This window comes from Canis lupus, chromosome 19 (genome assembly GCF_011100685.1).
Source record: "Canis lupus familiaris isolate Mischka breed German Shepherd chromosome 19, alternate assembly UU_Cfam_GSD_1.0, whole genome shotgun sequence".
NCBI classification, from domain to species: Eukaryota; Metazoa; Chordata; class Mammalia; order Carnivora; family Canidae; genus Canis; species Canis lupus.
This window is the reverse complement of record NC_049240.1, coordinates 52,286,852-52,305,341: the sequence shown is the minus strand read 5'-3', so window position 1 is coordinate 52,305,341 and position 18,490 is coordinate 52,286,852. Positions and strand designations below refer to the sequence as shown.

Here is an 18,490-nt window from a genome sequence, read left to right as displayed (position 1 = left end):
TCCTAGGATGGGCCTCCCAAGGGAGACCTTTGGCTGAAGGAGGCCTCCCACGCCAGCGGGAGGGAAGGGCGCCTGGAGGGGGCAGAGGCTGACTTGGGCGGGGGCCACTCGGGGTCAGAACTGACCAGGCTGCGTATGACCTCACACCCGGCCTCAGTGAGCAAGCCCCGGGGCAGTGCACCTCAACCGTTCTGTGGGTTATAAAGCACTCTGTGAAGGTTAGTGGCATTTGGCTGCACGCCACTCTTCAGAGTTCCAGAAAGAACTAATGTACCTCCCGTGGGTAAGCTGTTTATTCTCTAAGAATCTGGAGCAGGAAAATGCAATCTAAGGATCAGAACAAAGAAAACAGGAATATAAAATAACACACCCCAGATTAAACAGGAGGGCCCCGTGTTCGAGGCACCCCTGCAGGGGGAGTCCGTCCCGGCCTGTTCTTGGTCAGGGGCAGTGGCTGAGGGCACCGAGCAAGCAGCGGGCAGGGCTGCGAGGGGGGCTGCACAACGGTGTAGAACAGTGTCATTCAAGTCACTACGCTTTCGATCTAGTCACTTTATTTCAGTGGCTCCACCACAGACGCCATTTATGAGACAGAAAAGTTCTTTTCCACGTCAGGTCTTAAGGGGAGCATCCTATCTCTAACATTCATCCGTTATCCCATAAAGAAAACGTGACAAGGTCATAGCGGGAGGGAGGATGTCCTCTATCTTTTTAGATTTGCCTTGGCATTTGGAACACAATGTTTACTGAGCAAGTATCTATATTAACAATAAAGGAAATAAAAAAGAGGAGCGTCGCCACCAACCTACTACCCTATGAAAACCATCTTCATTCTTGGAACACGAGTAACCATTGATCCCTGAATGCTATAACCACAGTAAAGATGAGATTACACGTTACGACCTTTAATCTAAGGCTGCGTTGTAAGCATGGCTACACGGCCTCCACATACCTCGCCTCCCATACAAAACACGTGTCCTGTTAAGCAATGTCCCATAGCTCGTTCACCTGTTGGGACTTTCAGGTGGCTTCCTTTTCTGCCCCTCCCTCCCATACAAGGAAGTCCGCAATGAATATTTGAGATTTGAGGATCAACAGGCATGGAAAGTGTTATGATTACTACTATTTATTTTCAAAATGCCTTCCAAAGGGCTCTAACAATTTTCATTGCAACTCAGGTACATGGCACGTGTGCTCTATTTCACCACAACGTGTATGTCCCTTAATCCTGTTCTGGTTTCTGCGTTTCTAGTTACCTCTCTTGAAATTTTTTATTTCTTCATATGTATTGCGTGATTCCTATGTGTCAGGCACTTCCCTAAGCAGAGGGTATCAGGAGGCTGCCTGGCCAAGGGAAGAGCTGGTTCTAAGGGTGGAGGGTTCACGTAGCCATTGGGAGAAACTCAGACTCTGTGAAGAGCAGTGGGACACCAAGGAAGGGTCGGAGGCATGGGGTTGGGCACAAGATTGAATGTGATTTTAGAACAGTTCCTTGGGATGCGGCACAGCGGCCGGCCTGGAACAGATGGAGTGACAGACCCTCTGTAGGTGGATGTAGCCTCAAGTCTTAATTAGGATTAAGGATAGTGAAAATAAAGGCGGGGATGAGCAGAAGCAGACACGCATCTGACAGGTCAAATGGGCAGGTCGTGGTAACAGACCGGAGGCAGGAGGTGGAGGAGAGAGAGAAGCTGCTGAATCGGGCAGCAGGGTGGACCAAGGAAACGGGAAGAGGAGCAGATATTGGATGGGGGCAAACTTCTAAATGGTTCTTTTTTTCCTCCCCGCAAGTATTCCATTGTTTTCAGCAGATCTAGAAATGCTGTGATTGAGCAGAACTAAACATCATGAGTTCAGCCAACTAGAGAGTATCTGATACAGGCCAAGAGCTCCACACCTGCAAAGTTCTATTATTTACCTTGGGCCCGGAGCTTGGCCAGCTCTTCACTGAGCGAGTCTTGGGACTCTTCCAGCTGCCTCCTCTTCTGTTCCATGTTCTGCATGTAGTCTGTCAGGGATTTGATCTTGGCTTCATGCTTTAAATAAGCAAATAGATAATAAAAAGGAGGCGTGAGTGACCAGCAATGGCCATCCTGGCTTGCCCGGGACCGTCTGATGTGAAAATGCAATAGGGGAGTTCTGGGCCCTTTTTTGGGGGTCCAAGCTCCCAAATGGTACATAATTCTCCCCCTGCCTTGGGCCCTATGATCACAGACTAACACGGTCCTCTGTTTCCTTCCTGTGCTCCTCTGCTTTAGTCCTCACCGACCCGTCCCCTCTCCATCTGCTTAGGTGAGATGCCAAAGCCCAAGCTGGCTTTTCTCCTCCTAGAAAACAGTGTTCTGGAGAGAAAAGACTGAGAAAATGTTCCAGGGCAGAGGCTTCATTCTTTGAACCGGCACCTCCGGAGTCTGGCTTTGGAACTCAAATATCGTGTCTTTTCTTTTTCTGTCTCTTAAACACATCAATTCCTGTGCCTCAGGGCCTTGCGTTTCACACTTTCCTCTCCCTAGGAAGTGCTCCCCCCAACCCACCCAGAGTCCTAGGCACTCAGGTCCTAACACTTCCTTACAGCACGCAGCTCCTACATCACTTATCTACTTCTTTTCACTTGTCAGCTCCATGAGAGTATGGAGTCGATGCTTAATAAATATTAATGGAACCAATGAATGAATGGGAGCTTGTTGGCTGAATAAAGACACTGGGCCCTTCTAAGCAGATGGAAATATGTAGACACTCCCCCGCTCAAGATCTACAACGTTCGTATTAAGGCAAGAAAACCCTGGAGACTGAGCTCTAATCTAATGAAATAACCTCTGGGAAATGGGACTCAGTTGGAGAAGTCATGTCATAAGCACAGCTTTTGATGAAAAGGATGAGTGTAAACGAAGAAAATAATAGCATTTTAGCTGGAAATATTTTGTCAGATTCCTTAGGTCATGTCAGAAAATAACGAGCCAAGATTTGTCTTACTTTTGAATCCCAGGAAATGATTAAATATTTGACTCTGTATAAACTGTAACAGAATACAAAGCGGAAAGCTGTTTGCTAACGCAGAAAGCAGCTATCCTTTAGCCCCTAAACATTCTGATATTCTTGACTCTGACCTCATGTACCCAAAGTCCATGTCACTCTCAGACCTGGGCAACTGGGGCCTCAGTCCCAGGCCCCACTCTCTGGACACCCCACTGGGGCCCCGTCCTCTGGCTGCACTCGCTCCACTGAGCAAAGAGCGTGTGAGCCAACCGGGCATGCCACACGGAGCCCATGTCCACATCTGGTCTTCCAGACCACACTCTGAGTACTGGAAACCCCATAACTCCCTACTCCAACCACCCCAGGGCTGGCACTGTAGCCTCTGTCATCAATTTACACAGAATAGAGTTGATAGCTACACAGTTCCATCAGTTCACACAAAGTGCAGAAGGGACGTAGACGTGGAGGCTGGTGCGTCTAGGTGGAAAGAGGAGACAGTGGTGCAGACTGGTCTGTTTGTACTCTTGCCTTGGTCTCCAAATATTAGGGACAGGACTATTCAAAAGCACATGTTACTAGTACAACAGGTCACGGGGATATCAGACGTGAGGCCTATGTACTGTGCCCTAGTATTTATCATTTCCTCCAATTTTTTTAATTATAAAAATGTCAAGTAATAAAGCAAATCCAAAAAGAAGTGGTATAGATCTCACCCATAAACAACTCTTATTTTTTTTTTTTAAGATCTTATGTATTTGTTTGGGGTTGGGGAGAGGAGAGGGAGAGGGATAAACTGACTCCTCGGTGAACACACAGCAGATGCCGGCTTCAATCCCATAACCCTGAGATCATGACCTGAGCCAAAAACCAAGAGTCTGCTGACCCTTAATTGACCAAACCACCCATAAACCATATTGATCTTATCTGTAGGAATGCATACTGTATAAAGTTGCAAGGCACAGCACAAATATTACCTTTATATAACCATACTTCCCAAATGGCTATGCTTTGTAAACTTTTTGCAAGAGCTACGTAGCATTCCTCCATGTAACGCTAGGTCATTAGCCTATCAATAGATATCTGGGTATTTTATTTCATCATAATGTAGGTAATATTGCACTCAACATCTTCCTTAGAATTTTTTCATATTTTTTAAAGATTTTTTTTATTTGTTCATGAGAGACACACACAGAGAGGCAGAGACACAGGCAGAGGGAGACTCTGCAGGCTCCATGCAGGGAGCCTAATGCGGGACTCGATCCCGGGTCTTCAGGATCACGCCCTGGGCTGAAGGCAGCACTAAACCGCTGAGCCACCCAGGCTGCCCCAATTTTTTCAAACTTTAATCAGGAAATGACAACATACAAAACAGAATCTTTGCATTTTCATAACCAATGAAAACTACCGTAAGTGAAATTACTGGACCAAAGTACTTATATCTTTATGGTTTTTGATCCCCAAGGTGCTTTCCAAAAGGACTGACCAAATTATACTTTTCTCAGAATGTATATAAATTTCACTATCACACACCAACACTGAATCATCTTTCCAATATATTTTTGCCTGTTACGTTGGTTATGAAACGGAAACCTGATGTGTTGACTTACATGTCTTAGATTACTGTGGTGGGAGACGCGGAGGCTCGAGCTGGGCCCGCGATGACACGTTACTGTGTTTACAGGCATGCCAGGACGGACTGTTTTTGTCCGTCTCTCGGATTATTTGATACACCGTTCCATGCTCTTATTAGTTTCCCGCAAATGATTTCAGCTGTCTTAATGCCTGGTGTAAGGCAGAGAGCAGCCTGCACTGCAATACTCACAGAAGCCTCAAACCCCAAACACCAAGCTCAGGTATCAGTGGCAGACCAGAAACTAGGCCGCTGTTTTCTGAAACCACCTTACTAAAATGAAAACGCCCTTTCAATGGGCAGACTCACTGAGCAGATGAAATGTGCCCTGGAGCCTGAAAAATCCCTTCAAGGCTTTGTGTTCACACATGCTTTGGTTTGAGTCCCAGATCTGCCTTTCGCTGGCTATATGAGTTTGAACGGTATATTTAATCTTTCTGAGTCTGAAAAACAGGCATAATAATAAAACCTGCCCACCAGGACTTTTTTAAAGATCAAGTGAGATAATGCACATGAGGTGCTTAGTGCAGCGTATGGAGCATTGTAAACACTCAATAAAATGTCACTTGCTACTATTAGTAATGACAGCAGGAATAGCAAATAGTTTCTGTTTTCACAGATGAAATTGAACTCGTGGTAGAGACTAAAAGGTGAAGGACGTTGCCTTAGCCCATAGGAGTTTTAGATTCCACCCAACCTCATCCATTCCTTGTAATCTCTACCTACCTACCTACCTTCCTACGTATTTGTATATAGAGACATGTAGACACATCCTTTAAAAAGGGCCTGAAGGAGGTAATTCCTGTAATTCGTGCAACACGATCTAGCCTCAAGAATAAGCCTGGGCTGTCATTGCCCGGGGAGGCCATGGGTAAGTGTTAACGTAAGGCAAAGTCCATCACCTAACCCTATCTATCATGCATCATCAGACCCCAGCGAGAACACAGAGGAAGCAGATTTCAGGAGGTCAAGGGAGTGAAACGAGGGCGGAAGGGGTGACCTACCTGGGAGATGAGCAGCTGGCAGGCTGCTAGCTCCCGCTCACTGGCATTCATCTTCCTGTTGGAGTCCATCTGGGCGTTCTCCAGCTGTTTGCTGCGGTTCACCAGGGATTTGACCTCCGACTTCATCTTGCTGATATACAGGCGGGCCATGGTGAATTCCTCCTCAATGACTCCATTCACATCTGCCAACTGAGCACAGGAAGGAGTGCATTCAACTATTGCTTACAACTTCCAGAGATTCACGGGGACCCTAAAATCTCTCTATGGATCCTCAAGATGTCTTTGGATTTCTGATTAGGGATCCCTAAACATAGGATCACAAGCTGAAAATGATAGCTAAAATTTACTATATATTCAGTATATTAATATATCCCAAGTTTTCTGAAACCTTGGGTAAGAGTGAACTAAAATCATCTACTAAAAAAAAATAAATAAAATAAAATAAAATAAAATAAAATAAAATAAAATAAAATAAAATAAAATAAAATCATCTACTAAATGTAATTCTCCACCATCCAGGTTTTTCATTACACTTAATTTTTAGGATGAAAGACAGGACATCAGAAGGAAAAGATAGCTGAAGATTTTAAAAAGAGAGAACTCTGAAGAGGTATCCCATTCAACGTCTAATACCTTACATTTCTAGAATAGCTTGGCAAGGCCTACTGTTTCTAAAGGTGACTCTGTGTCCCTATGAGTACTCAAATCAATTTCAATCATGTTCTCTATGGTCTGCTATTCAGAGAGAGAAGTAGTCTAATGTCTTGAATATGCTTCTATAAGCAACGGTTGGAATAAAAAGGATTTTCTATGGTCTTCAGTTAAACAACAACAAAAATCTCGTGAATAAGCATCTGCCATTACCAAATGTCCTTTTAGATGAAGGCCTTCCTACATGACTTTCCGTTTACTACCAATCTGCATTTTCCTGTCTCTACGCGCTTGCCCCTTCCAAGGAGACAAGGCTCTAGCTTATATTATTCAAGGTTATCTGAGTGGGGCACCTCAGTGGCGCAGCCCGTTAAGTGGCTGACTCGACTGTCCGTTTTCAGCTCAGATCACATCAGGCTCGCGGGATGGAGCCCCACACCGGGCTCCGAGCTTAGCACAGAACCTGCCTGAGACGCCTCCTTTTCTCTCTGGCCCTCCCCCTGACTTTCTCTCAAATCAATAAAATTACCTGAGAGTTTACCAGGTAAGAGGTTTCACCTTTACAAAGACTCTGAAAGCCGCTCTTTCAGAATGATCTCCTATTTGGTGTCTGGGTTTCAGAGCTCAGCTGAAAACAAAAACTGAAGCAAGATTCTTGGGACAGAAACCCATTGGCTCTCAAGATGCAAACGTGCTCTGGAAGGGCAATTAATCAGATGAGCAAATAACTGTGCGTATTTTGTTTAAACACCAGAGGGCGTCCCAGCACCTCAGGAGAAAGGACGAGCGCTGTCCAGTACCCAGCCCACAAAACGAAGCTTCGGTCGGTTCTAAGACCATGATTCCAAATAAGGTTTTAATGTTCCACAGCGAATTATAACTGCCCACTCTTGTCATTATTGCTGTCATTAACTCATCATAGGATGATTTTTTTTCCTGTAAAAATCTAAGACCTAGGAGTATGGAATCGTGTATCAACCCTGAAAACTGGTAGCCAATAGGAAGGATCCCGCACTGAGTGCCTGTAACATGGTGTCAACCTTCCCCTAGGATTCCACAACAGTATCTGTTAAAATGACACCAGTGTCAGACCTACACAAAGCAGAACCTATGTTAACAGCAAGAAAACCTACAATCCTATTTCAGCAGAGGGCCTTGCTGAACCACTAATTCTGACTGCCGAGGATGATCGGCCTGCCAACACCATTTCTCATCACGCTCCTTCATAGGACCCAACTGCACGGGGAGAAGGGATGAGAAATGCCCCCAATCCTTCAGTGAGGTCTTGTTCTTCTGCCTTTGTGACTGGTCCAACATGGAAGAGAGAGGAGAAGCTCATTCTTTTAGCCTCACCACACAGGTCCTATATATCTGTCCAGCTTCTGTAGAAAGGTAAATGAACACCCATCTCTTTCATGTGGGGTTCACAGCCTACACCAGCTCCTGGTGGGAAAACACCTCTGAACCAACAATAGGGCATTTGGGGAAGGGAACAAACAGCCCCTTCCTCTCCAGTTCTGTCTTCAGACAAGGAAGACAGACAATGGGACCACGTACTCCATGCCCAGGTCCCATGCGCACTGGGGAAGAGTACAATAGTATACACAGCAGTGGGCTTCCTCCAAAATGAAAGCTAGACTTTTTTCCCTCCAAACCAGAACCATAACTTCTGGAGCCTGCTCTTATCCTAGGAAGTCTAAGAGGAGATTGTGAATCTGATTGGGGCCGGGGTGGAGGGGGAGGGTGGGGCGGGGGGGGACAGTACTCCAAACAAATGGTTTTACTATAAGGTTGTTTTTTTGTTGATTTTGTTCTGGGTTGTCTTGTCCTAACTACTTAAGAGTTCATATATTCAGACACATAAATTCAAAGTTTTCAATAATCCCAGTCAGTACATTGTTATTTCGAAAAGACTCAAGAGTTTGTTGCTAAAATGTTATTTATAACTCTCCCCATAACTCTAACAGTACACACTGGGCTGTGTGATCCAGGAGAGATGACTAATCCAGGAGGAAAGGCTGCCTTCACGTGGGAATGCTGATGCTGCCTGCCCCACCTGCCCCTGTCTATACAGCGGTCACCCCACACCCACCCACCCCGGGTCTCTAGAGCCTGGAGTTACTGGCAAGGTACCATTTCTAAGCCAAGTAAAAGGTAAGTGAGGTGACCAGTCACATTCTAACATCTAAAAGTCAGAATGGGACTAGAAGTCCTTTCTTTTCTTTTCCTTTTTTCCCAAATGTCCAGAAACGTCTGTTTTGTCAGTGTGGTACAGAGCTAAGGCATGATCCTGGTTGTTCCCAAGAGCCCGATGGACAGGGGCAACGGGAGAAGCAAGCCTTCCTGGTGGTGAGACCCCGGCCACCAAAGACCCAAGGCTGTATCAAAGAGGCTAATGGGAGTGGAGCTGTTGGTGATAAGGATTGATTTCAGGCGCAGGAGCTGGAGCAGTGTATCTGCATCCCTGGCTCAGCCACAGAAAGGTCCCTGATGCTTCTGGGGCCCAGGGCCCCGCATCGGCTGGAAATTCCTCACCTCCGTCTCACCCAGACCCAAAGTCGAAAGAAAATCTGGCCGCTAATCTAATCAATTTTATTTACTCCACCTCAAGTTTCTATTCTAGGCTTCTGGAAATCTCTGCTATAAAGAAAGCCTGGTGACATAGGGAAAAAGGCAAGGGGAAGCTCACTAATAAACCCAGAGAACGTGAACTCTAGGCTCATCTCATCACTGGGTGGTCTCATCTTGTTTTGCAGACTAAACAAAGTATTGCCTGGGCTCTGAAAATGTTTCGAGACATGACAGAGCTGGAGAAATATGGGTTCTTCTGTTTCCCTGCTGTCTGGGCCTGTTATTTTCTGGAAATGAGGGCATCTCTTCCCCTTATCCCAGGGTACAGCCAGGAGGCCCTGTGTGGGAACTGAACAGGGTGTTAGGAAGAAAAAGGAAGATCACTCACAAAGGTCTCCCCACTCGGATCATTATTTTAGATAAAAGAATTATATCAGTTGAGTACTCACAACCAATACTCTATACTCACAATGTAGATCTAAGAAATATATGTATAACCCATGCGATTTCTGAGCTGACAACCTGCAAGATAATGTGGGCTCATCTTGTCATTGCACAAATCAGGAAAATGAAGCACGAGAAGTATAGTGAATTGCCCAAGGTCACACAACCCTACCTTTAGCTCTCATTGCCCAAATGATTAAATCATAATTGCAAGAAAAAAAAAACTCTTCAGAATGATTAAGAATATGCTCTCTATGAGTAAGAATTATCAATGAAAATAACTAGTTATCAATGAAATTAACTAAGGCATCCAATGTCTGGAACCCAAAAATATCTTGAAAACATCCAGCTAAGTATTTAAAAATAATCTCAATCATACTTCAGATTCCCAAAGGTAAAGACTCTTTTTTTAATGCCGAAGCACCCAGACACTCCTTGATTTCATTAGCATTTCTCATCAGCTCTATTTTAGAACTTAGCGTAAAAATATCTTCCTTGATCGTTATCAGAAGCAGGCGCCAACTTCTCATAAATCAACTCCACCTTCATACTGCAAGGGCCACTTAATCACCCGAATCTCAGAAGTTTACAGCTCCACACCAATGCATGCTTCTAAAAATTAAACTCTCAAACACAAAGCCACCAAACTGGAGCTGAATAGGATTAATCTTATAGTATCTGAGAATTCTGTGCTAAAATTAGATTCAATCGCAAAGATTCATGAAATATTCAGTTACAATAGAGGTTCTATGAAAGAAGGATTAGGTTTACAAGAGGTCGTATACTCTACACCTAGATCTGTGATATCATCTAAGAATAGATTTCTATGTTTCCCAGAAATGTCTATAAACAGAAGGAATTGGGGGTAGCCCTTCCTAGTATTTAACAATCCCAGCTCAAAGCCTGAGTGTTCTCACAAAGCAGACTGATGGAGAACTCAGCCTTTAAAAGCTAACCTCAAAGATTTTGATTTTAGGGGCTCGTGAAGTGGAAGTTGAGCTTTCCATTCTTTGGCTTGCCAAAATCCACCACATGTACCCATGGCTACTCTGTACAAGGTGCTGTATTATTATTATTGTAAAGTAACAGTAATCACAACTGTGGTTTTAGTATAACAATTAGATCAATAAAATAGAGACTAGAAACAGTCCTATACACTTCTGGGAGTGATGGATATGTTATCTTATGTTATCTTACCATGGTAATGGTTTCATGAGGATATAATACATCAAAACTTTTCAGACCATACACTTATAAAGCTATTTTTAAAACTATCTCTCTCAGGGGCACCTGGGTGGCTCAGCTGTTAAGTGTCTGCCTTCGGCCCAGGTCATGATCTCAGGGCCCTGGGGTCGAACCCCACATTGGGTTCCCTGCTCAGAAGGGAATCTGCTTCTCCCTCTGCTCATGCTCTCTTTCTCTTTCACATGCTCTCTTTCTCTCTCAAATACATAAAATCTTAAAAAAAAAAAATCTTTATCCTATATCTCTTTCTATATCATGGCTAACTGTTCCTTGTTCTTAGCTGATAGCATTATGCATGCTCTCTTACCCCTCTATTCCTAGCACATGGACAACTTCATACCACCCCATTCTTCCTCCCTCCCTTACCTTCCTTGCTATCAGTGGCACCAGGCTGTACAACTCCAGGGGATAAATCACAGTTGGTTGAAGCCAATCATAGCAATACTACTTCTCTTTGCTTTCCCAATTTCTCTTGCAATTCGGGGTGACCATGTGATCCAATTCTGGCTAACAAGGTATAAGGGACATCTACAGGGACTTAGGAGATATGGTTCCCTCTTAGTTGAAAGTTGGCTGCCTTTTCAGTCCATCCTGCCTCGGATGTGGTTGTGTGACGATATGATCGTTGGTGCTCTAGCAGCTATCTTGCTAGCACGAGACAAAAGTCTACAGATGTGAAAAGCTAACAAGCTAACAAAACTAGAAAGGAAACAAAGAAAAGGCCCGATTCCTTGACATTGTTGGGACACTGGATCAAAATTTGCCTCTGCAACTTTAATAAGGTTAGAATGACCCGGGCAATCTTGTTAAAATGAAGATTCTAGTTTGACTGGTCTGCGGTGGCCCAAAGAATCTATAGTTCCAACAAACTCCCAGGTGACACAGATCACAACCTGAATAGCAAATTCTACACAAAATTCTCATATTGTGAATAATTAAATGTGGATTTATTTTTTAAGCCACTGTTAGAATCCTATTACTTTCAGCTGAAAGCTTTCCTAATTCATACTGATTGTCTGGGGAATTTTTATTCTGTTAGGTTCTCACAGAAAAGGAGGAACACAATTCTGAGACTAGAAGTGTTGCTTAACCTATACAATTCCAAACTCCTGTGACATTGGCATATAAGTATGAGAAATAACCCGATTTGAATAAGGCCTATCAAAATTTGAAGACATTTCCTATATTCGAAAGGTAATTTTCTTCTCCTCCACCATACCCAACCAGTCATTCGCTTAGCCATTCAATCAGCCCTTGGTTTGTTCATACCAATATTCTGAGCACATGGCAGGTGCAAAGCACCACGCAAAGCATTGGATACTCAAGAGAATAAAACACAGACCCTGCTTGCTTAGGATCACACCATTATAAGAGCAGGTAGGGGGGATAAGGGAGGGGCTGGCTTACAGTCTTCACATCATTGGTGCCGATAATTCCACCTATCTCCCCCAGATCCTTCAACAGCAAATTCAGAATCTCAGTAGCCCTCTTTTTCTGGTGGTTGCTAAGCTCTTGTAGCTGGCTCAGTTCTCTCTGTGTGGTTGTCAATGTCGTCTGAAAAACACATTTTAACAGCAAATTAAAAGAGCTGCCCATCAATTCATACCCACTGCAATGCAAAGAACAACAACATAAGGTAGGATGGAATTCTTTTATCATTTCATGTGATTTCAATGAAAGAGTCCTCTAAAGTCAAACTACAGTACCTTACTGCCTTCTTTGATAAAAAGGAGAATTTGTCTTGGCCTGATATGTCTACGTATCACATGACAATTTGCAAGTCAGTGAAATCTCATTTAAAATAGTCGAAAAGGAGCTCTTAGGCTGATAATGTGTGATTCCATGCTCCTCCCCGTGAGATGTTCTGTTTCAGTCCTCATTCTCCAGGGTCCAAACACCTGCAAGCATCCCCACCACCACATCCAAATAGACCTTAGACCTGCTCCCTGGACCACTTCCAAATTCCCATCTGACTTCATACTAATAGATGGGTCAGGAAGACCCGAGAAATATTCATGAGTTTAGAAAACAACTTCTAAAAAGTTTTCTAGGGACGCCTGGGTGGCTTAGCAGTTGAGCATCTGCTTTCGGCTCAGGGCATGATCCCAGGGTTCCTGGATTGAGTCCTGCATCGGGCTCCCTGCATGGAGTCTGCTTCTCCCTCTGCCTGTGTGTCTCTGCCTCTCTCTCTCTCTCTCTCTCTCTCTCTGTGTGTGTCTCTCATGAATGAATGAATGAATGAATGAAGAATAAATAAATAAAATATTTCTTAAAAAATAAAATACAGTTTTCTAATCTTCCCAGTGAACCCAAATTGAACACTCTTCGTCTCTTCTCAAAATTAGCTGAGTCTTCATCTTAACATAGAGCTCCATTTTCCTGCCAAACATCAACAACCCATCTTTTCTCCATCCCTCGTGTCTGTTACCAAAAGGTAGATATTTAGAATTAACTAACTTAATGAACTCAACATCAACAGAATAGCCATATTTTGGTGTCTTGATATTAACTTGACCAACAAAGAAAATAATTTCCCTAAATTGCAGAGCTGTGGAGGTTAATGCAAAGACGCTTCTGCAAGTCTTCCATATGCAGCTATTATACTAGAGCACTTTTTAATGGTCTCACTAAAAATAGTACCCTAAAACAGTCTAGTAATACTTGGGCTTGGCAGAAAATAAGAACTATATTATGGAAAATGTCCCATTGTTTTGAGATGCAAATAATATGAAGGACTAATTAAAGAAGCCTGTAGAAAACAGTCAGCAGAGGAAAATCTAAGTCTCCTCCTTTGTCCTAAGGGACTTCTGGTTTGTTTTCCTGCTTCTTTTTAGTTTTGTTATGGCATTGCCACTGCTTATTTCGTTTTGTTTTTTAAACCAACAGAAGCAGTAGATCCCATCTTGTGGAGCCATTTAAAAATGCAGTTGAATATACAGAGTTAGGAGCATTTTCCATCAGCTCTACGGTCAGCAGATTAGAGCTTTCCTGCACCATCTGCTACTCCTTGCCTGGGAGGACTGGATGTTTTCCACAAAGCAGGCTGGGCACAATCCCATGATACCAGGCCATTGGGTCAAGGTGCCAAGGGCAGCTGGTTACAGCCACTCGGCTCCCCACCACCCATTTTCCAAGTAGAAAGGGACAAAATGGAAACATCCCACCCCCAGCCACCTCCCAAAATGCTCACTGGCCCTGCTGCCACTAGCTCACTGTGCAGAACCTGCAGCTTCTTTCACCGGCAGAATGTGAGAATCAGGAAATGTGCAGACTGAAGCACCAGCTTACAACAGGACAACAAATAAACCAAGTCCATGAGTCCTAGGCTAGGACAAGAAGTTGTGGGGATGGGATGGGTTTACCCAGGAGGGTGTAAACAAGACGTGAAATCCATAGCTTCTATCAACCACCCAGTCTCACTTGTTAATATAATATTTGAGATATATTTCCTGGCATTCTAGCATATACACAGGCCTTCACTAAGTGCTTTCTGTCAATTGTCTCTAGTTCTCATGTACTGAAAGGAGCATGCTTAATGCCATTTTTACAGATAAGGGAATAAATATTCACAGAGTTTAAATGTCTCAATTAAGGGCTAATAGTTGTAAAGTCAAAATGTTAACTAGGATTTTTGTGGCTCCAAAGTCTGCACTCTCTCGACCACTTGCAAGGCATCCCTGCTAACGTTATAGGCCCCTGGATATAAAACAATATGCAGTTATGGAATAAGCACACAAAAATCACCTACGTGAAGTATTGCAATTATTGGGAGACTTCAGAGAATGCCTCTAACGCTGAAAAACCATTCTGCCAACTGCCTTCCTATACAGTGTCTGTCAACAGACATCAACATACGTACAGGAACAGCAACCAAAAAGTCCCAGCCCCTAGACACAAATATTCCAACCGTTTTCTGGGCCAGCTCATCTGTCAGCTGCTCATTGGCTCTGGTCTTGTCCTCCACTTCCTGTGACTTCTGGTCGTAATTGACAGCCAGCTCTTCCAGGGCCTGGAGAACTTCCTTCACTTCATCTTTGGCTGCCTCATTCTCAATCTGGAGACGTGTCAGCTCTTCCTGGATCTTCTCATAGTCTCTTCTTGTGGAAGCCAAAAGCTGAGGAAATGAGATGGCATGGAACTGATAAACATAATGTTCAAGCGTTTCTGTGCTGTGCACTGTTCAATATAAAGTAATTTTAAAAACAGATAGAGAAGGGCCCCTGGGTGGCTCAGTCAGTTAAGCGTTGCTTCTAAATTTCAGCTCAGGTCATGATCTCAGGGTCATGAGACTGAGCCCCGAGTCAGGCTCTGCACTGGGTGTGGAGCCTCTTAAGATTGTCTGTATCCCTTTGCCCTTCCCCCTGCTCACCCACTCTCTCTCTCTAGAAAAAAACCCAAAAACAGAAAACAGAAAAAAACAGATATAGGATGCTGAGGATGACTAGAAACCCTACTGTATATCTAGATAATATTTAAAAAAAAATTAGCATGAGGCTTCAAAAATCTGTTTCTTTTTCTTTCTAGAGTTTTTTTGTTGTGTTTTTTAAGTTTAAAGCTGCATAGGCTTGGGGCACCTGAGTGGCTCAGTGGTTGAGCGTCTCATGACTCCGGAGTCCTGGGACCGAGTCCGACACCAGGCTCCCTGCAGGGAGCCTGCTTCTCCCTCTGCCTGTGTCTCTCATGAATAAATAAAATCTTAAAAAAAAAAAAAAGGAAAAAATAAACCTGCATAGACTTAACTAAAGAATTGATCACATATCAAAAATCACCATACTCTGTAGCTGGCTGGCTATTCCAAATGTTGAACATAGAAGGAACAATGAAGGTAGTCATCTCTGAGGACAATGATGACAATTCTTGTATGGCTCGTTAACCTTACTTGCTATTTCACATTGTAAACAGGTTGATTTCAGAGTCAACCGAAACAGGTAAAAAAGGGCAACTGACATTTTTTCTTAATATTCATCATGAATGTGTAGAAGGACATATCCCAAACATTAACATTAGTTAAAAGTGAATGACTAGGCTTACGGATGTGTTCATTATCTTTGTGCCTATTATATTTTCTGATTTTTCTTATATAGAACATATATTGCCTTGGTAGAATAGAAAAAAAATACTGAGTTTTAACTGTAAGAAAAAGGAAGTTTATCATAGACAGTTGTACCAAGTTGGAAATGCAAAGGAATAGAATAGGAGGAAGAAGGCAGGGAACACCAAGCAGATGGAAGACCCAACTTTAGTTAAGACAAAAATCAATTTAAAAATGATTGATCTGATTGCAAAGGCATAGATGATCTCCCTACCAAGGGTATTGTTTGCACAGGAGGTATGGTCATTGCCCTGGAGCAACAAAGGAAAACAAAAAAGGAAGAGAAAGGAATGGCTATAAAGAGAATTAGGTCTATGGAAGGCTGGGACTGAGGACATGAACCCAAGCCACCTGCTAGAATTGTATCATATGATCCCATCCATAGCATTTTAACAACAAAGCAGAAAGCATACTAAAGCACAGAAGAGAAAAAAAAATATTTCGATGGTCCTCAGCAGGAGAATCACTAATCATCTATGTGTGACAGATTGGCTATCTAACCTTTACTTAGGTTCCTGTTTGTAAAATACTTGGCACGTTCACTGGAGGACTGAATGCCATCCACAGAAAGGCTGAAAACAATTTGCCTCCTTTTTTTTTTTTTTTAATTTGCCTCCTTTTTACTATGTTAAACACATACCAGTTGAGCCCTTGGAGCCCCTTCCTCTTTGCTTCACCCTCCCCTCCATCTCTACTTTTGTTTTTATTTATTTTTTTTTTACTTCCTATGAGATAGCATGAGAACACAGTGTGCATCAAAGACCTGAGCTGGCTGATTTGCAAAGCTGGAAAAAAAAAAAAAAAAGAAAATACCCAGCAACAGGAGGAGTGCTGGGCACTGGGTATGTGGAATCAGAATCATCCTTGCCCAAGGCACCAAACTCCTTTATCTCTGCACTTCAAAGACTCACTGCAGCAACCAGCTACTCACTCTCAAAACCTCAGAGCTCTACAAAGTCAGACATTTATTTTCTAAAATCAGCTTTTAACAGGCACTGAAAGGAAATCTACCAAGAAATGTCCACATGATTCAATGATTTTTGAAAAAATTCTTTGCAAATTAAATTTCTGGAACAAACATCAACAACAAAGACTAATAAGAGAACTTCATAAAAAAAATTTATTGCATTCTTTACCTCGTCCTGATCCAACATCTGTTGCTTTAGCTTTTCAGCCAGCTGGCTCTGCTGGTTAATTTCATCATCCTGAAACGAAACATCATGTTTAATGTTTTGGGGTTAGTTATGTCATTTTTGATATCCTGGCTTCCCGACGACAGTGGGATACCAGGATGCCAGCTGTAAGCTTGCTAATAAGATGAGGGGAATGGTGGTGCTTCCCCATAGATGAGAGATTGGCTCTGGGATCTTGATTGGGTTAAAACACCTCTGTGCCCACCTTTCTCAGCAGGTGAAACATCTGGGTTTTCTGGGATATAGAATAGCCTGCACATTCAACTCAATTTCTGCTCATCCAGAAATCAGAGAGCTAGGGTTTAGGAATTGAAAGGGACTTTGGAGCTATGCCCTCCCAGTTCAAAGACGCTAATAAAAAAAATAAGACAGTGAACTTCTAACCATCTGCACTGTAATATATTCATGTTCCAAATCTCGTCAAACACATCAATGACCAGGAATGCTGCCACATGATCGGTAGGAGAGACCAATATTTCCACTTCAAATCTCTTAGTTAGAGAGATTGGAAAACATGCACTAGAGAATTAATCTTGGGCATGAGCAGCTCTCCCTCTTGATTAGAAGTTAATTTTCTTGCCAGTTTGAAAAAAACAGCAACAACAAAAAAAAACTCAAGGTAGTGGGGGAGGCAGAAACATGAGGGCTTCCTTTCCGGCCTATCGTTAAAAGTGGGAAACCTCCTCTCCACTGTGCTTCCCTCGCTCTCACTTGCTGCCACTAGGTGCTTGCTGCGCCAAAGCCAGAGCTACGCGCCTCCCGCCGCCCGGCCGCCCAGGGCAATCGCGTCTGCTCCCCCAGTGCGGTGCCCCCAGGTCCCCCCAGTGCGGGCAGAGCGGCAGGTGGACAGCCTTTAACCAGAGCAGGCTCAGCCTTCCCGACAAACACTGTCATGAATTCAAAACGCAAATGTGACGCCTAGCCTGCTGAGAACGACTTGGCTTCACATGTATCCCTCCCTTACAAACAGGGAAAATCCCATTTGACAACCCTTCCGGGCTTTAAACCCCAAGCAGAGTCGGATTCCGTATCCTTGGGTCCCTCTGTGCCAGGTGCCACCCAGGCGTCCTCACGGCAGCTTGTAAAAACCCACGCGCCACACCCTCTGCCCTTTCCAGTGTTCAGGGGTGAACTCAAGGGCCTGGGGCGTAGAACCGCACTTGTCCATGGGATATTCTCTGGCCTATTTGGTGGGGTCTACGCATACATTTAAATCAGACGGACTCCGTGTGACACTTTCCATAGAGCAAGAAAATTCTAAAATCAGGATTACAAGATCTGTATCTCATTGTCCTTTGTGGAGGACACCTTTTGGCTTTATTTTTCTGTTCAGGGAAACTTGTTTCTACCGAACTTTTCACTCCAATGTTCCTTTAATGGTTCAACAAAATACTTATGACTTTCCTCCCCAAATCCAATTTCTGGCAGGAGAATTAGGGAAATTACACCAGAGTGAAACTGCCAAAAAAATGGTACTTGCACAACTAGGAGACTACTCTGTAGGGCATATTTCCTCTTCTACTTTATAAACTTAGAACGTCAGTTACCAGGAACAATTTTGTGTTTATGTTCCTTGGCACATAAATATTAAACAACTTAACATAAAAGACTCGAGGAGTTTAACATCAGGGAGCTGCCATCCCTTCCCCTGGGACACATCAGCAACGGCTACAAGGGACAGAAA

At 43.5% G+C, this 18,490-nt stretch overlaps 1 protein-coding gene across 2 annotated transcripts in view; it reads right to left on the bottom strand.

Annotated features, from left to right (window-relative positions):
* Nucleotides 1-18,490, bottom strand: part of KIF5C (kinesin family member 5C) — a 148,485-nt gene that overhangs the window by 29,570 nt on the left and 100,425 nt on the right. For both annotated transcript variants that reach the window (XM_038565167.1, XM_038565165.1), the window contains exons 13-17: nucleotides 16,750-16,818; nucleotides 14,429-14,635; nucleotides 11,929-12,075; nucleotides 5,611-5,799; nucleotides 1,919-2,036 (exon numbers count right to left, since the gene is read on the bottom strand). In XM_038565167.1, the coding sequence (XP_038421095.1) occupies nucleotides 1,919-2,036; nucleotides 5,611-5,799; nucleotides 11,929-12,075; nucleotides 14,429-14,635; nucleotides 16,750-16,818 (730 nt within the window). The remainder of the gene's footprint in view (nucleotides 1-1,918; nucleotides 2,037-5,610; nucleotides 5,800-11,928; nucleotides 12,076-14,428; nucleotides 14,636-16,749; nucleotides 16,819-18,490) is intronic.